The sequence below is a fragment of the Tachypleus tridentatus genome, chromosome 2 (genome assembly GCF_004210375.1).
Source record: "Tachypleus tridentatus isolate NWPU-2018 chromosome 2, ASM421037v1, whole genome shotgun sequence".
Taxonomy (NCBI): Eukaryota; Metazoa; Arthropoda; class Merostomata; order Xiphosura; family Limulidae; genus Tachypleus; species Tachypleus tridentatus.
Genome location: NC_134826.1, coordinates 74,340,403 through 74,363,443, shown reverse-complemented (window position 1 = coordinate 74,363,443; position 23,041 = coordinate 74,340,403). Strand labels below are relative to the sequence as shown.

Here is a 23,041-nt window from a genome sequence, read left to right as displayed (position 1 = left end):
TTTATCAGGAAGTTTGTACGGTTTAACTTGGTACGTTGCATATTTTCTTATTAATTCTTACAGAAGCGTGACTACGTATAGCATAAAAACATGCTTTGGTTTTCGATCCGTAAAATAATGCTTCAAACAAGATCAGCAGGTGGCCTTGAAACACAACGTGCTTGAATTCCTTTTCACAAGCGTTGACGTGGTATTTTCCATACGAATAATCCAATTGGTTGACAACCGGTTATTGGCTCGTACCTGAACCAGTAAGCGAATGGATTAGAAAAGTACGTCCGTCACCCATCCACGGGCAAACTCAGAGTTAACGCTACCGCAGAAGAGAAAGGGACTCACTCTGTTCTTCGCGCCCTTTCGAATATCCAAAGACTTTCATAAGATTAGTAACAAACAAACGACATTGTCTTCAGAGTAGATAATCATTCTGTGTCGTGTTGCGCTAGGAACACGTGTAACTGTACATGTTTTCTCTTCACTGAAATGACGACCCCGATCTGCCGTTGTCGTGTTCTTTACCTGGGCTCCGCTGTGCCCCACATTACTAAGGATGGATTACAAGGAATACAGGATCCGCTACGGGACTTGTATCCGGGACAGGGTCCGCTCACCGCCAAAGGAATTGATTCTTGGTTAAGTGTCTGGAGCAACGGTTTGCTTTTAGAAAACGTTGACGAATCCAGTCGTCCTATAACTAGATTTTTTGCTATCGAATCCTTACATTACTGTGCCGCTGTTCGAAACGTCGTTCTGCCCGATAGAGATGGAGAAAAAGTAGAAAAGTTCCTTCCCCTAGATAGCCCCTTTATTCGACATGCTAACCCTAACCATCCACCGCTGTTTGCATGCATCCTCCGACGCACCAATGGTATAAAGGTTTTGGAGTGCCATGGGTTCATATGCAAGAAAGACGCAGCTGCTAATGCTTTGGTCCGCTGTTGTTTCCATGCGTATGCCGACAACGTACAAGCCCGCCAATTGGAGGAAAATCCTTATTACCTGGAGACACGCAGAAGCCGCTCCGTTTCTGGACTGGACGTAATCCAGAAGGTGGAAGACTGGCGCCACGACGATCACGTATATGGCCCTGGATCTAAACAAGGGACCATCTCACGAACTTCTGCTGTCAACGGAGAGAACTACAAAGTGTGGCTGGGAGCAGCTCCAACAGAACAGGAAGTAATGTACTTCGACAGCACCGGCAGTATCCGCAGCGCTAAGTCACTAGGGGTCGGGTCAACCAGGTCCCTTCAACCCCGAAAGGTGCCCTTTCCGCCTCTTCCTCCGCTGCCTTCTCACAACGTAACTCCGATATCCGGTAAAGAGAGGAAAAGTAAAGCTAAATCAGAGAAACTGAAACTAAAAAAGAAGGAAAAATCGCAAGAAGTGGGGGCGACTCTAACAAATGGAGTACCACATGGACCCCCTCTTATGTCCGTTCCATCAAACACTTTATACGCCGGTTCGGGTCTGTACACAGAGCGTAGGGGAAAGAAGGGGGAACGTATTCCTATCGTGCCGATTGAAGAACCAGTGTACATGCCTTCAGCTAGGCCGATCACTCCTACGGCATCTTACCAACCAGGAGTGTTCCCACACGAGAGTTATCTTTTTCAGAACTATGGGATGGCATCAAGGCCACCTAAAGTCACACACAGAAAGAAGAGTGAAGATAAAGGGAAGGCTTCTTCAGAGCTTGAATCTCCTTTCAATACCGGAATATATCGCAAGAAGGGTCACATTAACGAAAGGGCTTTCTCTTTCTCCATTCGGCAGGAACACCGCTCCAGGTCCACTAGCCTAGCCAATCTTAACTTTCTTTCTAATAGTTCTGGAGATGGCAATGAACCTAACGGTGAGTCATCGGAACCATTCCCAAACAGAGACAAGAAAGAGTTGGAACTGGTACAGCTGATAAAAGGTTTGAATCTCAAGGATACTGGAGATGATAATATTAATGGACGAAGTAACTTCATTCGTAAGAAAACCGCCAACTATCAAAGATGAGGTAATGGGTTTTAAACTACAGATGTTAATGGCTTGTTAAATGTGATATTCTTTATATGTAAATATTTCTGTTTTTCGTACAAAGCTGTACAATGTCTTTTTTTTCTGCCACGGATAGTATCGAAACACGAAGTTTAGTGTTACAATCTCTGAAGCTTACCGTATTTTGACATTGAACTACTCATCAAAATCAATATATCAGTTTGACTTTGGGCAGAAAAGTATAGCAATTAGAAGCTATACATCACCCCTACTTAATCAAAACTCACTTTTTAAATTAACAATCAATTAAATATTCCAAGTTATTGTCATTATATAACAAAATTAAATTAACAATCAATTAAATATTCCTAGTTATTGTCATTATATAACAAAATTAAATTAACAATCAATTAAATATTCCTAGTTATTGTCATTATATAACAAAATTAAATTAACAATCAATTAAATATTCCTAGTTATTGTCATTATATAACAAAATTAAATTAACAATCAATTAAATATTCCTAGTTATTGTCATTATATAACAAAAGAGGCGTTTACTGAACAAATTGTAACTGAGTTGGTAAAATATTGTTTAATGAGTAGTGTGAGAACAGTGAGGATTTTATTCCAGGCTATAGCTTAGCTATACGTTTATCTTCTCAATAGATGCGGGACTGTGAAATAACACTAAATACAATTTCTGATGTTAGCCTCTTAGTTAATAACTGTATTACTTCACATTTACACAGAATTTATGAGACTGTTTAAATCAAAACTGAGGGTCATTCGTTCAGATGACCGTCAACAGGCACGAACCAGAATATCGTTTAAACTGATCCAGGGTCCCCTGTTTGCCAAATATTTCTGAGGATTAAAACAGCGTAATAACATCCCAGTGATTTGTGTCGGTTTGAATGTTTTATTGATACAAAATGCTCTGAAGCGTTTAATAATAACAATAAATCAACTATATATGACGTCATAGCTTATGGCGTGACTGGTGTTCCAGATTTGGGTTTATTGTCACTCATATCTGAATTTAAAGAGATGGTTGGGAAAACGTAGCTTAGTTATTCCCTGTTTTGATATATATCTGTGTGCGTGTGTGCGCGCGCGTGTTTTTTTCAAAAGAAAGTTAAAGACGACTACGTGTTAATAGTTGAAGTTAATATATTAGTTTTATAAATGTTAAAATTTTCACTACATCCTACGTGCCGCTCACTGATACAGCGGTATGTCTGCGGACCTACAACGCTAGAAACGGGGTTTCAATACCCGTGGTGGGCAGAGCACAGATAGCGCATTTTGTAGCATTGTGTTCAATTTCAAACAAATACATAAAACATCCCTTGTGGCGAAGATAACCGGTAGCTTTCAGTAGACGTCAGTCGCTAACATACGTGTATGTCCCTCTTTCACATCACAACTTTGGTTATGACCCAGAAAGCATTTCACAATGTAACTCACATTGGGTGGATCGTAATACAACCAATGCATTACGGTGCCTACACTCTAAATGTTAGTTTGGATGCTACTATTTGATTGCCAGAGACTCAGCCTTCCAAACAGATATGATTAAATACGAAGATACCAACATTATTTGTCTGGACACACGCAAATAGGGCATTTTTCCCTACCGCCACACACACATGTGTATATTCCCTGCCTTAATATACACATCCCATATCTACACGTGCAGAGAAAGAAGGCATATTTACCTTCACGTTCAGGTAGATAAGAAACACTACTCACTTTTACACACATGTGCCTAAATAATATACATTTATCTGTCTTCATACACGCACACAAACAGTGGAATTATATTGGTAGATTGGGCAAATATTCCTTATTTCGTTCTGTTTGACAATCTATTGTAATCAAAGTATGTTATTTTTTATATCTTAGAGATAAATAAAATTTCTGGTTCCTAGAATGGTGTTCATTATGTATACTTACACAGTTTTGTTTGTTCCTAGAATGGTGTTCATTATGTATACTTACACAGTTTTGTTTATTCCTAGAATGGTGTTAAGTAATGATATTATTTTGTTTATTCCTAGAATGGTGTTCATTATCTATATTTATATACTTTTGTTTCTTCCTAGAATGGTATTTGTTATCTATATTTATGTTATTTTGTTTGTTCCTAGAATGGTGTTCATTATCTATATTTATATTATTTTGTTTGTTCCTAGAATGGTGTTCATTATCTATATTTATATTATTTTGTTTGTTCCTAGAATGGTATTCATTATTTATATTTATATTATTTTGTTTGTTCCTAGAATGGTGTTCATTATCTATATTTATATTATTTTGTTTGTTCCTAGAATGGTGTTCATTATCTATATTTATATTATTTTGTTGGTCCTATAATGGTGTTTATTATCTATATTTATATTTTGTTTGTTCCTACAACGGTGTTCATTATGTATATTTATATAGTTTTGTTTGTTTCTAGAATGGTATTTGTTATCTATATTTATATTATTTTGTTTGTTCCTAGAATGGTGTTCATTATCTATATTTATATTTTGTTTGTTCCTAGAATGGTGTTTATTATCTATATTTATATTTTGTTTGTTCCTAGAATGGTGCTCATTATCTATATTTATATTTTGTTTGTTCCTAGAATGGTGTTCATTATGTATATTTATATACTTTTGTTTGTTCCTAGAATGGTGTTTGTTATCTATATTTATATTTTGTTTGTTCCTAGAATGGTGTTCATTATGTATATTTATATACTTTTGTTTGTTCCTAGAATGGTGTTTGTTATCTATATTTATATTTTGTTTGTTCCTAGAATGGTGTTCATTATGTATATTTATATACTTTTGTTTGTTCCTAGAATGGTGTTTGTTATCTATATTTATATTTTGTTTGTTCCTAGAATGGTGTTCATTATGTATATTTATATACTTTTGTTTGTTCCTAGAATGGTGTTTGTTATCTATATTTATATTATTTTGTTTGTTCCTAGAATGGTGTTCATTATTTATATTTATATTATTTTGTTTGTTCCTAGAATGGTGTTCATTATCTATATTTATATTATTTTGTTTGTTCCTAGAATGGTGCTCATTATCTATATTTATATTTTGTTTGTTCCTAGAATGGTGTTCATTATGTATATTTATATACTTTTGTTTGTTCCTAGAATGGTGTTTGTTATCTATATTTATATTATTTTGTTTGTTCCTAGAATGGTGTTCATTATCAATATTTATATTATTTTGTTTGTTCCTAGAATGGTATTCATTATTTATATTTATATTATTTTGTTTGTTCCTAGAATGGTGTTCATTATCTATATTTATATTATTTTGTTTGTTCCTAGAATGGTGTTCATTATTTATATTTATATTATTTTGTTTGTTCCTAGAATAGTGTTCATTATCTATATTTATATTATTTTGTTTGTTCCTAGAATGGTGTTCATTATCTATATTTATATTATTTTGTTTGTTCCTAGAATGGTGTTCATTATTTATATTTATATTATTTTGTTTGTTCCTAGAATGGTGTTCATTATCTATATTTATATTATTTTGTTTGTTCCTAGAACGGTGTTCATTATGTATATTTATATAGTTTTGTTTGTTCCTAGAATGGTGTTTGTTATCTATATTTATATTATTTTGTTTGTTCCTAGAATGGTGTTCATTATTTATATTTATATAGTTTTGTTTGTTTCTAGAATGGTATTTAGTAATAATATTATTTTATTTGTTTATAGAATGGTGTTCATTATCTATATTTATATATTTTTTCTAGAATGGTGTTTAGTAATAGTATCGATATTGTTTTCTTCATGTTTGTTTTAAGTTCGTCCAGTCTATGACCAATCATGCCACTACTTACACCAGACGTTAAAGATCGGCACGTGCCCGCAGTGTGTACGATGCAACGTTTGTAATTAATATTTACCTAACAACAGAGGTCTTCATGTGAATGATATGGGCTGCACTTTTAACGACATTCAAGAATAAGCCCTATCGACCCCTGGAGAAATAAAATGTTTAGAATAACGTGTTTCTTGTTTTATCGACCTTCTTCTAACGTGATTTTTTGGTTCAGAGCGAAAACTTGAATTCTGTGCTCTCTGTTTGCTCTCTGGCGTCATTCGGAATTTTTCATCCTGACAAACTTTCTTTTCCTTGCATGACGGCACCTATAAGCTATTTTTGTTATTACCAGATACGTAAAATAAATCACTGATAAGAAAACAAAGACTGGTACAGGTGGAGAAGGTTTTTGTTTTGTTAACTCCTGGTTTCAAACTGTGAAATTAGTTCATTCTAGTCTACAAAAATATATATATATATATATACATGGTTTATGAAGGCTGGTAAGCATGTGGCTAATTCCTTGTTCGTTTAAACCAGGGGTGCCCGCACCCCTAGGGGGTGCGAAGATGATTCCCAAGGGGTGCGAGGATGCCCATGAATAATTAAAGCAAATCTATATTTTTACATAAGAGTATGCTTTATATTTCTCCTAAGAAGAAGTTTCCTAAGTTTCCAGGGGGTGCGAGAAATGATTACTGATTTGAAAGGGGTGCAAACACTGAAAAAGGTTAAGAACCACTGGTTTAAACCCTGAAGTAAGTACGTGAGGTGGTTACCTCCGTGAAACAAGGCACATTCTATGGTCAACTTTCTGAAGTTCGTTTTCTTGTTAATTCATTAAAGGTGAGTATGTGTGATGGTTAACTCCATGTCAGAAAGTAAACATCATGATTAACACTCTGAAGTACATTTGCATTTTAAAGCCCTTAAAGGTATGTGTCATGGTTAACACCATGTCATAAAGTAAACATCGTAGTCAACACTCTGAAGTACATTTGTATTTTAAAGCCCTTAAAGGTATGTGTCATGGTTAACACCATGTCATGAAGTAAACATCGTAGTTAACACTCTGAAGTACATTTGGATGTTAACTTCTTAAAGGTATGAGTGATGGTTAACTCCATGTCAGAAAGCGAACCTTATGGTTAACTCTCTGAAGTGCATTTGGATGTTAACTTCTTAAAGGTATGTGTGATGGTTTAACTAACTTGTGTAGTTCCTTGAGACTGTTCTTTTTTGTGATTAAGATAGTTTGTAACTACATAACAAGGGGAACTCCACAAATACAATAAAATGTCGTACGTGAGTTTAATTATATAATACGACACTGATTAGATTAAAAGTAATATCTAACAATAATTCTGTATAAAACTAACATTAGGAGCAAACTGTAAACCAACATTACCGAAGGTTGGTACAGGAAGAATCAGTACACACCTGCCTTCGTTAAGAAAAAATCTCTCCAAGAAATATAATCTCTGGAAATGTCCCACTGCGCAATGTTATTTTAACAATGAGAACGACGTGACCCCTAAACTCGAGCACTGTATGTAGTCCATCAAAGACAGTGGTTACTATTTATTCCATGGTAGTCATCTTGTTAGCGTAACACTGAAATTATATAAATGTAAGATAATACCTTCTAAAATAGAATTTTTGTAAGCACAAGCGATTTTATTTTACCAATAACTATGGATTATGATAACAATATTGATATTGGTAAATGCTTGAAAAACCTTTAGTTGTGATGGTAAATCCCTGGAAGTTTATACTTGTTATGGTAAGTTCCTCAAAGCCTGTAGTTGTGACGGTAAGTTTCTGAAAGCTTTAGTTGTGATGGTAAGTTCCTGAAAACCTTTAGTTGTGATGGTAAGTTCCTGAAAACCTTTAGTTGTGATGGTAAGTTCCTGAAAACCTTTAGTTGTGATGGTAAGTTCCTGAAAATCTTTAGTTGTGATAATAAGTTCCTGAAAACCTTTAGTTGTGATGGTAAGTTCCTGAAAACCTTTAGCTGTGATGGTAAGTTCCTGAAAATCTTTAGTTGTGATAATAAGTTCCTGAAATCCTCTAGTTGTGATTGTAAGTCCCTAAAAGCCTATAGTTCTGTCGATAGGTCCCTGAAATCTTGTAGTTGTGATGATAAGTTCCTGAAAGCTTGTATTTAAAGGGGAGATAAATCTCTGGAACTCTGTACTTATGATGATAACAGGTTGTAATAAAGTCGTGGAACAGTCTAGTATAAGCTCTAGGGTGCCAGTAATATAGATTACTCAAGGTTATACAAGTTTTTACAACACTTTGTAACTTTCTGTACGTAAACACTTTGTAGAAGCGAGCTTATAAAAACAGGGCTAAAATAACATGAGCTTATACAAGCAAGGCTAAAATAACATAGCCTAAATCCATAAAACTGAGGGTTAAATTGTTAACTGTTTCCAAACCCTGAGAATGTTTTGAGTGTTTAGTTATATAGAGTTAAATATATCTTAACATCGCACGTATTTTGTAATGCTATATTTTGATATGATGGGAGTCAACATTAATAATGACGTAACTTTTTGCTGTCTTGCCATATAGTATTAGTCCTTCAGCAAAGTATGAATTCGTTCACACAAAAATAATTTGAGGCAGTTAGATCTAAACTGAATTCTGGAAGGAAGAAAAGACAGAGAGAGACGTGTGCACTTTAAAGTAAACACTCGATTGTTTTTTAGATTATGTGGACTTACAATGCTAGAAACCGAGTTTTGATGCCCAAGGTAGGCGGAGCACAGATAACCCATAGTGTAGCTTTGTGCTTAATTACAGCTAAACGACAGGCCAGTGTGCCACGCCTACAAATTAAACGATGAATACGTTAGTAAGTTCTCAGATATATTTTACATGCATATGTTATATATACGTATGTATTAAAATTCTATCTACCTAACTGTATTTAACTACACTTGGGGTAACGAACATTCCGGTTTATAACATGACTTGTTGTCTTGGCCATTTTTCAGCGCGAGAACGCTATAGACTACAAACGCTAGGTGGCTATGCTCACCTCAGAGTTTCCTATAGGAAACTGCCAAGCCTGCCAACATTCCACAGTTAATTCATGGAGGTGGTTACATAAATGAAATGTGGCCGACTTGGTTGACTTAACCCACTTTTTCTGGCGTTACCGCAACGTGCCATGCACTCGTCACAGTTTGAAAGAGCACAAGAGAACAAGGAAAGGTCTGGTGTGCACAAACTTAGCCCTGAGGAATAAGGGCTACTGGATTTATCCCTCCTTTCTTTCCCTTCGTAATTTCATAGACTTGGTACAGAATTTCAACTTAACAACTCAACAAGTTCCCCCTGGATGCTGCTTCAACATTCACTTCAGTGTTGTTTTGTAAATACTTATAATTTTAAATACTAAAATAATATTAGTCACCTTCCATTAATAAGTCATTTCCTTAACAGCTTTCTACATTTAAACATTCTCCTGTCTAAAGAACTGTTGATTACAATCATAGGAGACGTGAGCTTAATGTACACGGGTTCCTCGGAATATTTTAAGGACCGTTTTTTTTTTCCACAGGCTACAACCTTGCAAACCCCAGCTGAAGAATTACTTCACCCTTCCTTACTTTTCAAACCAAAGTTACGTCACCGATAAGGCAAAAGATGAGAAGATATTTATTTTCTTATGTGAGTAAACCGACACACGGAATATTCAAATTATGAGCTCGAAAACTGAAACAAAAACTAGCCTGGCCGGCGATGGCAGTCTTTAAAAGAATATTTCGTATACACATCATGTCTGAAAACCTACTCATAACAATTTGCGAGACTTTCTTTCAACGTGTAGAACGGGTGAACCAAGATAAGTGCATAAAGTGACAATGTCTCTAACAAAACATATATTGTACACTGGTATTCCTTTTTTTTTTTCTACTTTGACCTCTGTAAAATGGTAAGAAGGTCACGAATCCCAATTATGTCTGTTTCAGTCTCTAAACGCTGTCGCGACGTGTGAAGTCTCATTTAGATTGCTCGAAGTATAGAAGAATGGTAGGTTTACTTTGAGGAATTTTGTACCTTTAATTTTTTAAACTGTGTAAGATCGCAGAATAGGTCGAAATCCTGGAAGGGGTGAGGGATGTCGCAAATATTTTTTGTACAAAGTGTCATCTGGGCAGGTCAAAATGTGAAGAAATAGCAGAATAAAATACGTAGTTTTCATTATGTTTGACCTTTGACTCCCTGAAATCGCAACAGGAGCCTAAAAAATACAAAACGATAAGATGTACCTTGACGTACTGGACTAATGTATATGACCTACAAAATGATGAGATGTATCTTGGCGTACTTGACTGAAGTATACGAGGGATGTTCAAAAAATACGCGGACTGTTTGAATTGCGCGGCTCCAGTTGGTTCCAGGGGAATCCGCTTGGTGTCGCTAGGTTCGCACAGATCAGCTAATTACGACGCTATTTCCCGATTGCAGATATCTTCATTTGTTTATTAGCTACGCGGTTTTAAGTGAAGTGCGATTTTTTCATTTGGCGGATGTCAGAATGAATGACCTGAAGGAGCAACGACTCACTGTGAAATTTTGTGTTAAACGTAAAAACTCTGCGACTGAAACTTTTGCTATGCTTAACACGGCTTACGGTGATGTTGCTATGAATCGTACGGCATGTTTCAAGTGGCATGAACGTTTTAAGGATGGTCGACAGTCCATTTAAGATGATGAGCGTCCTGGACGTCCTTCCACGTCAACTGACGACCCACACTTCAACAAAATCAACACCCTGGTGCGGGCAAATCGACGTCTGACTGTCAGGGAGCTTGCTGAAGAGTGTGGGATATCATTTGGATCTTGTTACGAGATTTTGACCGAAAAATTGAAGATGCACCGCGTTGCTGCGAAGTTTGTGCCTCAGAACTCGTGAGTTTTTGGCCAAACACTCGATCACTGTTCTTCCCCACCCCCCTACTCACCTGACCTTGCTCCTTGAGATATTTTCTTGTTCCCCAAACTCAAAAGACCCTTGAAAGGAAGAAGATTTGAGACGATTCCCGAGATTAAGGCAAATGCGACGAAGGAGCTGGAGGACATTATAAAAGAAGCGTACCAGGACTGTTTCAACAAGTGGAAACACCGTTGGGATAAGTGTGTGCGTTGGGGAGGAGAGTACTTTGAAGGGGTCCCAGACCTGTAACTTCTAAATAAAGTACATTTTGTTTTATGACGTCAGTCCGCGTATTTTTTGAACAGCCCTTGTATGACCTACAAAGTGAGAAGATGTACATTGACGTACTGGTTTTAAGTATATGATAGATAAAATGACGAGATGTACCTTGGCGTGCTGGACTGAAGTACATGATCTACAAAATCATGAGATGTACCTTGGCGTGCTGGACTGAAGTACATGATCTACAAAATCATGAGATGTACCTTGGCGTACTGGACTGAAGTACATGATGTACAAAATGATGAGATGTACCTTGGCGTACTGGACTGAAGTACATGATCTACAAAATCATGAGATGTACCTTGGCGTACTGGACTGAAGTACATGATGTACAAAATGATGAGATGTACCTTGGCGTACTGGACTGAAGTACATGATCTACAAAATCATGAGATGTACCTTGGCGTACTGGACTGAAGTATAGAAAGTGCAACATCTCTCTCGGTGGAAGGGACGTAATAATCTTTCTACTGAAACCTGTCGTTAAGGGAAGTTTTATCTTCTACTTATTTTTCTGCTTTCCCTATGTAGAAATTAATTTTTAAATTACTTTCTGAGCCTAAATTATAGATAGATATTATTTGATAGATTGTTTAGTATATACACTTTGATAGATTGTTTAGTATATATGCTTTGACAGATTGTTTAGTATATACGCTTTGGTAGATTGTTTAGTATGTACTCTTTGATAGATTGTTTAGTATGTACTCTTTGATAGATTGTTTAGTATGTACTCTTTGGTATATTGTTTAGTATATACGCTTTGATAGATTGCTTAGTATATACGCTTTGACAGATTGTTTAGTATATGCGCTTTGGTAGATTGTTTAGTGTGTACTCTTTGATAGATTGTTTAGTATGTACTCTTTGATAGATTGTTTAGTATGTACGCTTTGACAGATTGTTTAGTATGTACTCTTTGATAGATTGTTTAGTAGATACTCTTTGGTAGATTGTTTAGTAGATACTCTTTGGTAGATTGTTTAGTATGTACTCTTTGATAGATTGTTTAGTATATACTCTTTGATAGATTGTTTAGTATATACTCTTTGGTATATTGTTTAGTATATACGCTTTGACAGATTGTTTAGTATATACGCTTTGATAGATTGCTTAGTATATACGCTTTGACAGATTGTTTAGTATATGCGCTTTGGTAGATTGTTTAGTGTGTACTCTTTGATAGATTGTTTAGTATGTACTCTTTGATAGATTGTTTAGTATGTACTCTTTGACAGATTGTTTAGTATGTACTCTTTGATAGATTGTTTAGTAGATACTCTTTGGTAGATTGTTTAGTAGATACTCTTTGGTAGATTGTTTAGTATGTACTCTTTGATAGATTGTTTAGTATATACTCTTTGATAGATTGTTTAGTATATACTCTTTGGTATATTGTTTAGTATATACGCTTTGACAGATTGTTTAGTATATACGCTTTGACAGATTGTTTAGTATGTACTCTTTGATAGATTGTTTAGTATGTACTCTTTGATAGATTGTTTAGTATGTACGCTTTGGTAGATTGTTTAGTATGTACGCTTTGACAGATTGTTTAGTATATGCGCTTTGGTAGATTGTTTAGTATGTACTCTTTGACAGATTTTTTAGTATATGCGCTTTGGTAGATTGTTTAGTATGTACTCTTTGATAGATTGTTTAGTATGTACTCTTTGATAAATTGTTTAGTATATACTCTTTGATAGATTGTTTAGTATATACTCTTTGGTATATTGTTTAGTATATACGCTTTGACAGATTGTTTAGTATGTACTCTTTGATAGATTGTTTAGTATGTACTCTTTGATAGATTGTTTAGTATGTACTCTTTGATAGATTGTTTAGTATGTACGCTTTGACAGATTGTTTAGTATATACTCTTTGACAGATTGTTTAGTATATGCGCTTTGGTAGATTGTTTAGTATGTACTCTTTGACAGATTGTTTAGTATATACGCTTTGGTAGATTGTTTAGTATGTACTCTTTGATAGATTGTTTAGTATATACTCTTTGATAGATTGTTTAGTATATACTCTTTGGTATATTGTTTAGTATATACGCTTTGACAGATTGTTTAGTATATACGCTTTGACAGATTGTTTAGTGTGTACTCTTTGATAGATTGTTTAGTATGTACTCTTTGATAGATTGTTTAGTATGTACGCTTTGACAGATTGTTTAGTATATACGCTTTGACAGATTGTTTAGTATATGCGCTTTGGTAGATTGTTTAGTATGTACTCTATGATAGATTGTTTAGTATATACTCTTTGGTATATTGTTTAGTATATACGCTTTGACAGATTGTTTAGTATATGCGCTTTGGTAGTTTGTTTAGTATGTACTCTTTGATAGATTGTTTAGTAGATACTCTTTGGTAGATTGTTTAGTATGTACTCTTTGACAGATTGTTTAGTATATACGCTTTGGTAGATTGTTTAGTATGTACTCTTTGATAGATTGTTTAGTAGATACTCTTTGGTAGATTGTTTAGTAGATACTCTTTGGTAGATTGTTTAGTATGTACTCTTTGATAGATTGTTTAGTATATACTCTTTGATAGATTGTTTAGTATATACTCTTTGGTATATTGTTTAGTATATACGCTTTGACAGATTGTTTAGTATATACGCTTTGACAGATTGTTTAGTATGTACTTTTTGATAGATTGTTTAGTATGTACTCTTTGATAGATTGTTTAGTATGTACGCTTTGACAGATTGTTTAGTATATACGCTTTGACAGATTGTTTAGTATATGCGCTTTGGTAGATTGTTTAGTATGTACTCTATGATAGATTGTTTAGTATATACTCTTTGGTATATTGTTTAGTATATACGCTTTGACAGATTGTTTAGTATATGCGCTTTGGTAGTTTGTTTAGTAGATACTCTTTGGTAGATTGTTTAGTATATACGTTTTGACAAATTGTTTAGTACAGTGGTTCTTAACCTTTTTCATCGTCTTACCCTCTGAGAATCTCCAGAGTATTACCGTGACCTGTATAATAATTTTTGTAATGGTGAACTTTGTGTAAAGGTAGAATAAAACAAAACTATATAAAGATCCTAATTTATTGAAAATGTTACAAATAAATGACCTTGAGAAATTCTACAAGTGCTAAACAAATGGAAAATCCATAGAATTACTGAACATCATACAAAACCTACTTATTCACTCAGTGTGAGGATTGATATAATATAATATATATATATAATGAGAAAATATACTAAATGCGATGGAAACATTGATATTTAACTTTTAAGTTCGATTATTAATATTATATAGTTAAAAAAATTTAAGCAACGCAAAACGTAATATATGAAAATTTTACTCAAAATTAGACAGGCGGTTACGCAACAAGCATCTCGACGCGGTTCAACTGCCGCACTTCAGCGTTTCTCATTGGTGGCAGTTACAGGCACTTGCCACAAAAACTACAAACTCTCCATGATTTCCCCAATAATTCCCAAACCTTCCACGACCCCCCATGGGTCACGGCCCCCAGGTTAAGAACCACTGGTTTAGTATATACGGTTTGGTAGATTGTTTAGTATATACGCTTTGATAGATTGTTTAGGCAGAGTATTCATGATGAAACTTTATAGAATGGATGTTAACTGTCTGTTGTGGAGACAAGTGTAGAGGACGACGTTTCGAAAGTCTTCCGCCTTTCGTCTTCAAGATATTATGGACTGAAGCCGCGTTTCATCTGCGAGCACTTTGAAAGAGTAACCGTCAGTCCTGTTATTCGGTTTATAATTATGTATTATTCCTGGCTTACGGTTTTAATAAGCCCGAGGCTTACCAACTAACTTTATGGACTAACCCCGTAGTGTTTGCTAGTTTGACACTTTTTAACCACTCAAACTAAAACATTTGTATTTGTATTTGTATTTTTCTTATAGCAAAGCCACATCAGGCTATCTGCTCAGCCCACCGAGGGGAATCGAACCCCTGGCGCTTCCGGGTGGGCAAACTAAAACAAAAGTAACTAGTTATGATAACTGGTTGCTATCTCTTACCACATCGCTTTCTCTGGTCAAAAATTCGAAATTAGTAATTTTTATGCCTAAATCCTGTTGTCTCTGATCTAGCTTTATAACTCATTTAAATATATCAAAATACGTGAGAAATTTCCGCCGACGCCCTTGAGTGAGTGACGAACATTTTTTTAGTTCCGTATGCACTACTTATATGTGTTTAGCACACGTAGTACACATTCTGTCAGGATCAGTTTAAAACTCTTGTCAAACAAGTATCATTGTTATTGTAATATATATATATATAGTCGACAAAAGTCCTTTAACAGTTTTGCGACCTTGGATATCTCGTTTGCTTTGTTTTCGTTTAGCGCCCTCTGTAGACACCTCTGTCAACCACTTGTGTTCTTAGCACCCGTCAACTGATTGCTCCAAGGTGAGTGAGTAATGATATTGTGGGCCCAGACATACTGGCGGTTGAACCGGCTACATCCGGTGGCGCAGCCTTGCGGATCACAACTCCAACTTTATTATTTCATACATTTATTTCTTTAATAAAACTATATCACATCTCCTATGATTCATTGTACACGTATCAGTTACAAAAAAGTTCAATAACTTATTTTCTGTGTGTTTTTCTTTTTAATAACTTGTATTAGAATACAAAATCTCATAAATTTAAGTAATAATAATAAATAAAAACAAAATATCACTTTTCATCCGTTGGAAAACATTAGTACTGCTTTGTACACTTAGAGACAGATGTGTCAAAATGCACTGTTGTGTATGTACGAACAGTGGCACAGCGGTATGTCCGCAGATTTATAACGCTAGAAACCGGGTTTCGATACCAGTGGAAGGCAGAGCACAGATAGCCCACTGTCTATCTTTGTATATAAGCTCAAACAAACATTTATACGTCACACAAGTGATAATTTAAATATGTATATAAATAAACGTCAATAAGTGTGTATCTATTTGTTCCTTATGTTTCCACGTTTTTTATCAATCAGCGCCAAATGTGAAACAGGGTGACATGAATAAGGTCATGAGATGAGGATTTAGAAAAACCTCTATAATTTCATAGTCATATAACTATTGAACACACTATGTCTTTCCTTTTAGCTTTAGCGCCTTTGTGTATTTTTATTACATTTTCAATGTTTATTATGTTAAGAAAAAAAAAACAGAAGCACATTTTCCTATCCTTTGTTACAATCTGGTTTTATTTCACCAGTCCGATGGACAGGTATTCAAATTAGCCTTTATATAAAAACAACGCTCGTGCCCCTAGTGGCACAACGGCATGTCTGTGGACTCACACCCCTAAAAACCGGGTTTCGATACCCATGGTGGGCAGAGCACAGATAGCCCATTGTGTAGTTGTGTACTTAATTCAAACAACTAAACAAGCAGAAAAAACGTAAATCAATCACCATGCTGCACTATTAATCAGCCTTCTAAGCCTTACACTGGCTTAAACACGTGATGATCACTGACTTACTTTTAGGATTTTATGTTCTTTTATTTAAAAAAAAAAGAGCTTGAAGTCATTCAGCTTTCCAGCATTTAACCCTTATGTTTTATTCACACCTCAACTAGCAAAGGAGCTTAAAAACTTTCATTCCACACTTTAACCCTCTATTATACATTGTAATACACAAGTAACAAATCTAGTTTTGTAACTTTAACACACATACAAAAATGCTTCAGTTCACTAGTCGAGTGGTCGTATCTACAGATAACGTTCTAAATAAACCATGGAATTATTTTTGTTTATTCCTCAACTGGACGATGTTACTTCTACGTAACACACCAACTTTGCAAAATATATTTAAATGAAAACACTTTTGTGTGTAATATAGATATATTTAAGTGCAAACATTTTGTATTTTTCTTTTAACTTTATTGGCATATATTTCACTCTATGATGACTATTATAATTTATTAAAGATTTACTGATAAATTAATGTATTCCTAGGATTTTCTTCAGACTGTCAATAAATGATCACGTCTTGTTACATGCCTGCGACAACACAAATACATATGCTTATCTCTGTGACAAATAATGTTGGAAAATTTTGAAAACATTCTAAACGTAATATAAAAAAACTCGTATTTTTTAGTCGCGGCAAAATGGCAAATAAAATGGTTCCGAGCTGTTGCTGTTGTTTTTTTCAAGTACAAACTTCTGGCTCGTTACCCAATCTTTTAACCGAGTTCGTGTCTAATTACAGCTGCAAATATTGAGAATATATTAAACGTTTTTCAATTAATTTATTGTTAAACACAAAACTACAGAATGGACTCTTTGCTCTGTTCAACGCGAGTATTCAAACCCAAGATGTAGAGTCATAAGTCTCCATAGTTACTGCCGAGCCAACAACGGTAAGAACTTATTAAACTCTAGAACTAGAATGTTTTGAATTGAAAATATATATAATATTTAACAGTCCTCAGTCCCTCTTTACAATAAATGGTTCTTGAAAATATACAAATAAAAAAAGAGTTCAAAACTGCATCTTTGAAAACCAATCAATGATTTAACTTAAATATTGAAAATTACATTCAACCAATAGCTTGCCTACCAGAATCCCGTCATATCGTTTTCTATGGTTATAATGGCATTTTAATGCCTGATAAAATGCTTATGATGAACATAGTTCAGAAACCATGCTTTAAAGAAACTGTAATCCACATTTCAAGAATTAAAACTAAATTTTGTTTCCCTTAGTTAGAAATTAAGGATATGATGGTTATACGACAGATATTTTTTAACAATGACAAAATTACAGGTTTTTCCTCCCTCCAATTACTCTATGTAACACAAATTTTGTTCCTTGATAGTATGTGTTATATCTTAATTGCTTATGTTGTAAAAGTACAGAAAATGTCAGTTATTTTCTTTAAACTTTGCTCTTGTGACCTGGATAATTAAATTTAGAAATAAAACTATTTTATATGTAAAAACAGGAAAATTTGCACATTTTCATTTACATAAGGTCTGAATAAAACAACATATGAATCAATATTTACATGTATTTATACTAAAGTTATACAAAAATGTTTAGAAGTGAGTAGTTTTTCGAGATTTGCGGCTGTAATGTAAATCACTTTTACGTATCAGCCCCCAAATATAGTCTGCCATCATGTTTTCGTTATTTGCTCCCAGGTTACAAAAGCAAAGTTTGAAGATAAAAATAGGTCTTTTCCATTTACTTTAGACATAAGCAATTGGGAAATAACACTTTCTGCCCAGGAACAAGAAAATGTAAAAATTTTATTACATAGTGTTATTGAGTTCTGTCGAAAGTACGCTTGTCGCACTTAATTAGGTTTCATAGCGCCATCTCTAATTTCTAACCTCACGACTACAGAGACAGCCGGTCAGCAGCAACCTTCTATTTTTTATTAATATCATTTTGTAATTCATTAATTGATGTATTTTTATTCAGTTAATTATTTATTATTGTTATATATATATTTCTTTTTTTTACATTAAGTTTCCAATGCAAATAAAAGGGAATTGTGGGTTTAATATTAAGATATGTATCATAGATCAAAACTACTATATCACTGCTTGATACTTTGGCAACAAAACAAATAAATGCAGGCTCATACTACTTAGAATTAATTAGAATAATTATGACAAATTAAGAAATATATTAATATTTTCAACTATAGCCACTGTGATCTTAAGTTATGGGCCTAAAGACTTAGCATTTTAATACTTGTTTGTCATGCACTTTTATACTATAAATGGTGCCTTTACTACTACCATGTAAAAGGTATACACCGACTGTTTTTTATGTTAAATACATTTTCTTTAATTAATAGTTTTTGACCGTTTTACCATATCATTCACCTGCCTGTTTGTATATTTCGTACTGTATCATATACAGTTTGTTTTGTCAAAAAGAAATTGTTATAATACATGATATACTATGAAGTTGTTGTATGTCTTTAATTTGTAATTTAATCATCAGGTAATTTCACCGTAGTGTTATCAAATCTAAATATGAGAAAAACAGTTTCAGGCCTAATGAGATGTTGAACAAATAAAACAAATTTTAAGATTCTCTAGAGTTCGCGGTCGTTTTATTAATTTCAAACAAAAAATAGTGACAGTTATTAAATTATAACCATTATAAGATATTAAATAAGGCCTATTGTATTTTTAACACTACATTCTTAATGTAGTCCTTTTGCGATTATCAAAAATTAAAAGAGTATGTTGCAATAATATTTCGACCCCTATCGTGTTGTTTGTTATATCAAAGTCGGCAAGAAGAGATGTGGTTTGAACGAAACACGTCGTCGACAATTGTAAAATGAATATATCGTAGTTGAAATATGAATATTATGCACTCTTCCATTTCCTGCAAATCTATAACGGATTATATTAAGAATTTTGTGTTCAAATTACGACAGTCCTAATAAAATATGTAATGACAAGTTATAATTGATTATAATCATGCTTCGTCAGTTTGTAAATGGCTTTCACACCATAACAATTGACGTTTAAATTAGTTTTAGGCCTAAAGAAATTGTCTTACGGAATAAAATGTTGTTTGAAAACTTTTAACTTATTCTTCTCATCTGTGTATAGTTTAAGGAAGATTAAATAAGTTAAAATAAGGTTTTATTTATCACGAGTTTAAATGGCATTTTATTTTTTATTTTGCAGCTGTCTGTTGAAGAGAGTGTTAGTGCGTCACGTAATGAATAATTCAACCGATAATTGACTGTAATGCTCAATACACCTACCGGCCAGAACTGTAATTTATTACTACTTACATAGGTGCTGATGAAATAAAAATCAAGTAGACCTATTGGACATCTCCTGGCTACGTATTGAGACTAACATCTGAGAGCATTGTATCACTTTTGTCCAAATCTATTCCCCATGATCGTGACGTAATATGAAAAGTTCTTTAGAAGTAATGCTTAATGAAAAACCACAAACAAGGAACATATGTAGACTTCAGGCAGAAACTTCTGTTTATTAGTTACAGGTGCTGTTTAAGCACGTCATATGATGGATAAAACTACTTTTAAGGTTTGAGATGTTCATGTAACATTTCCTTTGATTGTGAATAACTACCGTGGTAATTGATGTAGTGCTTACTGCACTAACTACTGCTTAGTGCAAGTATAATAAATACTTGTTATGGGCGTATTTGCAGAGCATAAACTTTGGAGTAATTTGCTCAAGAAAGATGTTAGATAACAAGGACATCACTGGTTTTTGCTCCCAAGAATTATTGCCAGCAAAAGTTCAACAGGTTTTGACCATAAATATCTTTGCATTTTGATAATAAGTTTTTCTTTTACATTTTAAATTGTATCAATTTTTATTGTAAAAAAAAGTACGTCTAATAATAATATTATATTTCATCTAACGGACATTATATGATGGCTGGTAAGTAAAATAAGTGTCTTGTTGTTTTTATAACTTTTATGGAGGGTGTTTATTTACAACTACCATTGTTTTGTTTTGGAGGATAATAACAAGGTTCGCTTATCTGTTTATGTCAAAACTGTAAATGTACAAACTTTAAATGTTTTGGAGGTTATGTATTTGTTTGTTAATCTAAAAATTATTTTGTAAGTAAACCCAAAACCTTCTTTATTAAAAAACTTGAGTTTTTGTTTATTTGTTTGTTTTTGTAATATTCTAAGATTGATAAAACTTTTCACAAAATAATATACGCCCCTAGGGGTTAATTTATTGTTTCTGCTTGATTTGAAATAACATTCCGAAGTTCTTCGTGTATACGAAAAATTGAAGAGAATTAAGAAAGAAAATCTAAAATCATAATTTCTTTTATTATATAACTAGTACTTCAGTTACTTATATTTGTTTGATAATATATTTACTCATAGTTTGTACAAAATAAAGAAATACGTAATATTTTTCGTATTATGTTAGATTTTTAAATTTTGTAAATATATTCACAGTGGTTTGTTATCGACTGGGGTTATACTTAAGTAACCCGAAGTTAATTAAAAATTGTCATGATTTAATATTTCTTTCGAATTGTTTCTTTATGCGCAAAGAAAGGACATCTATATAAAATAATTATTTTTTAATATAAAAAAGGGAATAGAGGTCGTCAAAAAGTAAACAAGTTGAATTAAAATGCAAATATCATATTTTCAAGCCTACAACTAGGAACTCTAAAATAATAGATAAACTAGATTAGAAATCGTATATACATTATTTTCTCAAACTACAAATCTATATTTTGACTTTATATATGCGCTGCTTATCAATTTTAGGGGGGTTAAAATAGAGATTTATAGCTTGAGAAAATAATATTTACCTCTTAGTTTTAGAGTCCTCAGATTTTGGCTTGAAAACATATACGCATATTGATTTAACATATCTGTGTACTTTTTAACGATCCCTATTCCCTTTATGGTGGATTACATTTTAAGCTACATACGTTAAATACATTCAGTTGGATGCTACATGTTTTTCAGTAGTTTACTGCTGAATTGGTTCCTCATCATTATTTACTAAACCAGGTGTTTCGTACCTGAGATCTCGTGTAAACACGACCCCTATCATGAACCATTATCGTGATTTCATGACTGCTAGTCAGCACATCCGATTTTTGTCAGAGGAGAATAACCGAAGACAGGAGTCATACAGAAAGGGGCACCATAACTGTGATAAAATCTGGTTTGGTTTGTTTTTGAATTTCGCGCAAAGCTACTCGCGGGCTATCTGCGCTAGCAGTTCCTAATTTAGCAGTGTAAGACTAGAGGAAGGGCAGCTAGTCATCACTACCCACCGCCAACTCTTGGGCTACTCTTTTACCAACGAATAGTTGGACTGACCGTCACATTATAATACCTCCACGGCTTAAAGGGCGAGAAGTGTATTTTTAAATGTGGATAGTTATATTATTATAAATAGTTGGCACAACTGATGTTGTCGTAGAAGAGAACAATAATAACAAAAAAGGTATATCACGTGTCGAAATAAAATAAACTATTCATGGGAGAAAAACAGGAGTCGTAACTACCCGAATTTGAAAAAGAATGCAAAGTTTCCCGTCAGAGAAAAAAGAATGCGGAAATAACAGCCACTAGTTCCACATTCAATGTGTTTTATTGTTTTGTTAATATATTTGGTAACGACAATGTGGCGATTCTACGTTCCTCACGTAGCAATCTATCTGTCAATTATGTAATTGTCATTTTACTTCCGAATGATAAACAGACCATGTCCCAATATCAAGAAATGGGTTTGGATGTCTGTTTTCTAACACTAGTATGATAAACAAACTATCGTGAAATAGAGGTAGGTATCCGTCAGTCCATATTATTTAGCTATACTTGGTCATACCGTATACACGAATACCAAAAAACTAACCAAGGACAGAAATAACAGCAAAAAACAAAATCCTATTAATCCAAGCGCTTCCGAAAAATGGGCCTTTCTGTAAATCATTCCCATTTTGTCTCTGGTGAGGAAAGATAAAATACAAACAAATATTTCTTATCCTTGTTACAGTATAAACTAAAACCTCTCATTTAATGTCTTGGAGGAAACGAACTTTTGCGGAACATATGACGAAAAATATTTTTGTATTAATTTCCCAGGAAGTTAGGGCACTCGACTCGTAATTTGAGGGTCGCGGGTTCGAATCTTCGTCACATCAAATATGCTTGTCTTTATAGCAGTGTGGGCGTTAGTATGTGACGGTCAGTCTCTTTATTCGTTGGTAAAAGAGTAACACAAGAGTTGCCGGTGGATGGTAATGACTAGCTGCCTTCTCTCTAGTCTTACACTACCAAATTAAGGACAGCTAGCGCAGATAATTCTCGTACATCTTTGCGCGAAATTAAAAAAACAAACATTTTACTGCAGCCACCACATCTGACGCCAACCCGCTCTAAACGCCAACCACTGTTAGAAAAATAAGACTATCTTAGCTGAAGATAATTCTTCCCTTGCCAAAATTTAACT

At 33.9% G+C, this 23,041-nt stretch overlaps 1 protein-coding gene across 2 annotated transcripts; it reads left to right on the top strand.

Annotated features, from left to right (window-relative positions):
• Positions 1–298: 298 nt before the first annotated feature.
• LOC143244244 (uncharacterized) lies at positions 299–21,064 on the top strand. 2 transcript variants are annotated; one of them, XR_013024982.1, is made up of 3 exons: positions 299–2,008; positions 9,415–9,524; positions 19,748–21,064. XR_013024982.1 is itself a non-coding variant. In XM_076488556.1 (2 exons), exon 1 carries the CDS (start codon positions 484–486, stop codon positions 2,005–2,007), a length of 1,524 nt encoding a protein of 507 aa, XP_076344671.1. In that variant the 5' UTR covers positions 299–483; the 3' UTR covers position 2,008; positions 19,748–21,062. The 2 variants fall into 2 exon arrangements, 1 of the variants encoding a protein (XP_076344671.1); XM_076488556.1 differs by lacking the exon at positions 9,415–9,524 and having other exon boundaries at positions 19,748–21,062.
• Positions 21,065–23,041: the final 1,977 nt, after the last annotated feature.

Coding starts and splice junctions, on each gene's coding strand:
- LOC143244244 (XM_076488556.1), top strand. CDS start 484: ATGACGACCCCGATCTGCCGTTGTCGTGTTCTTTACCTGGGCTCCGCT.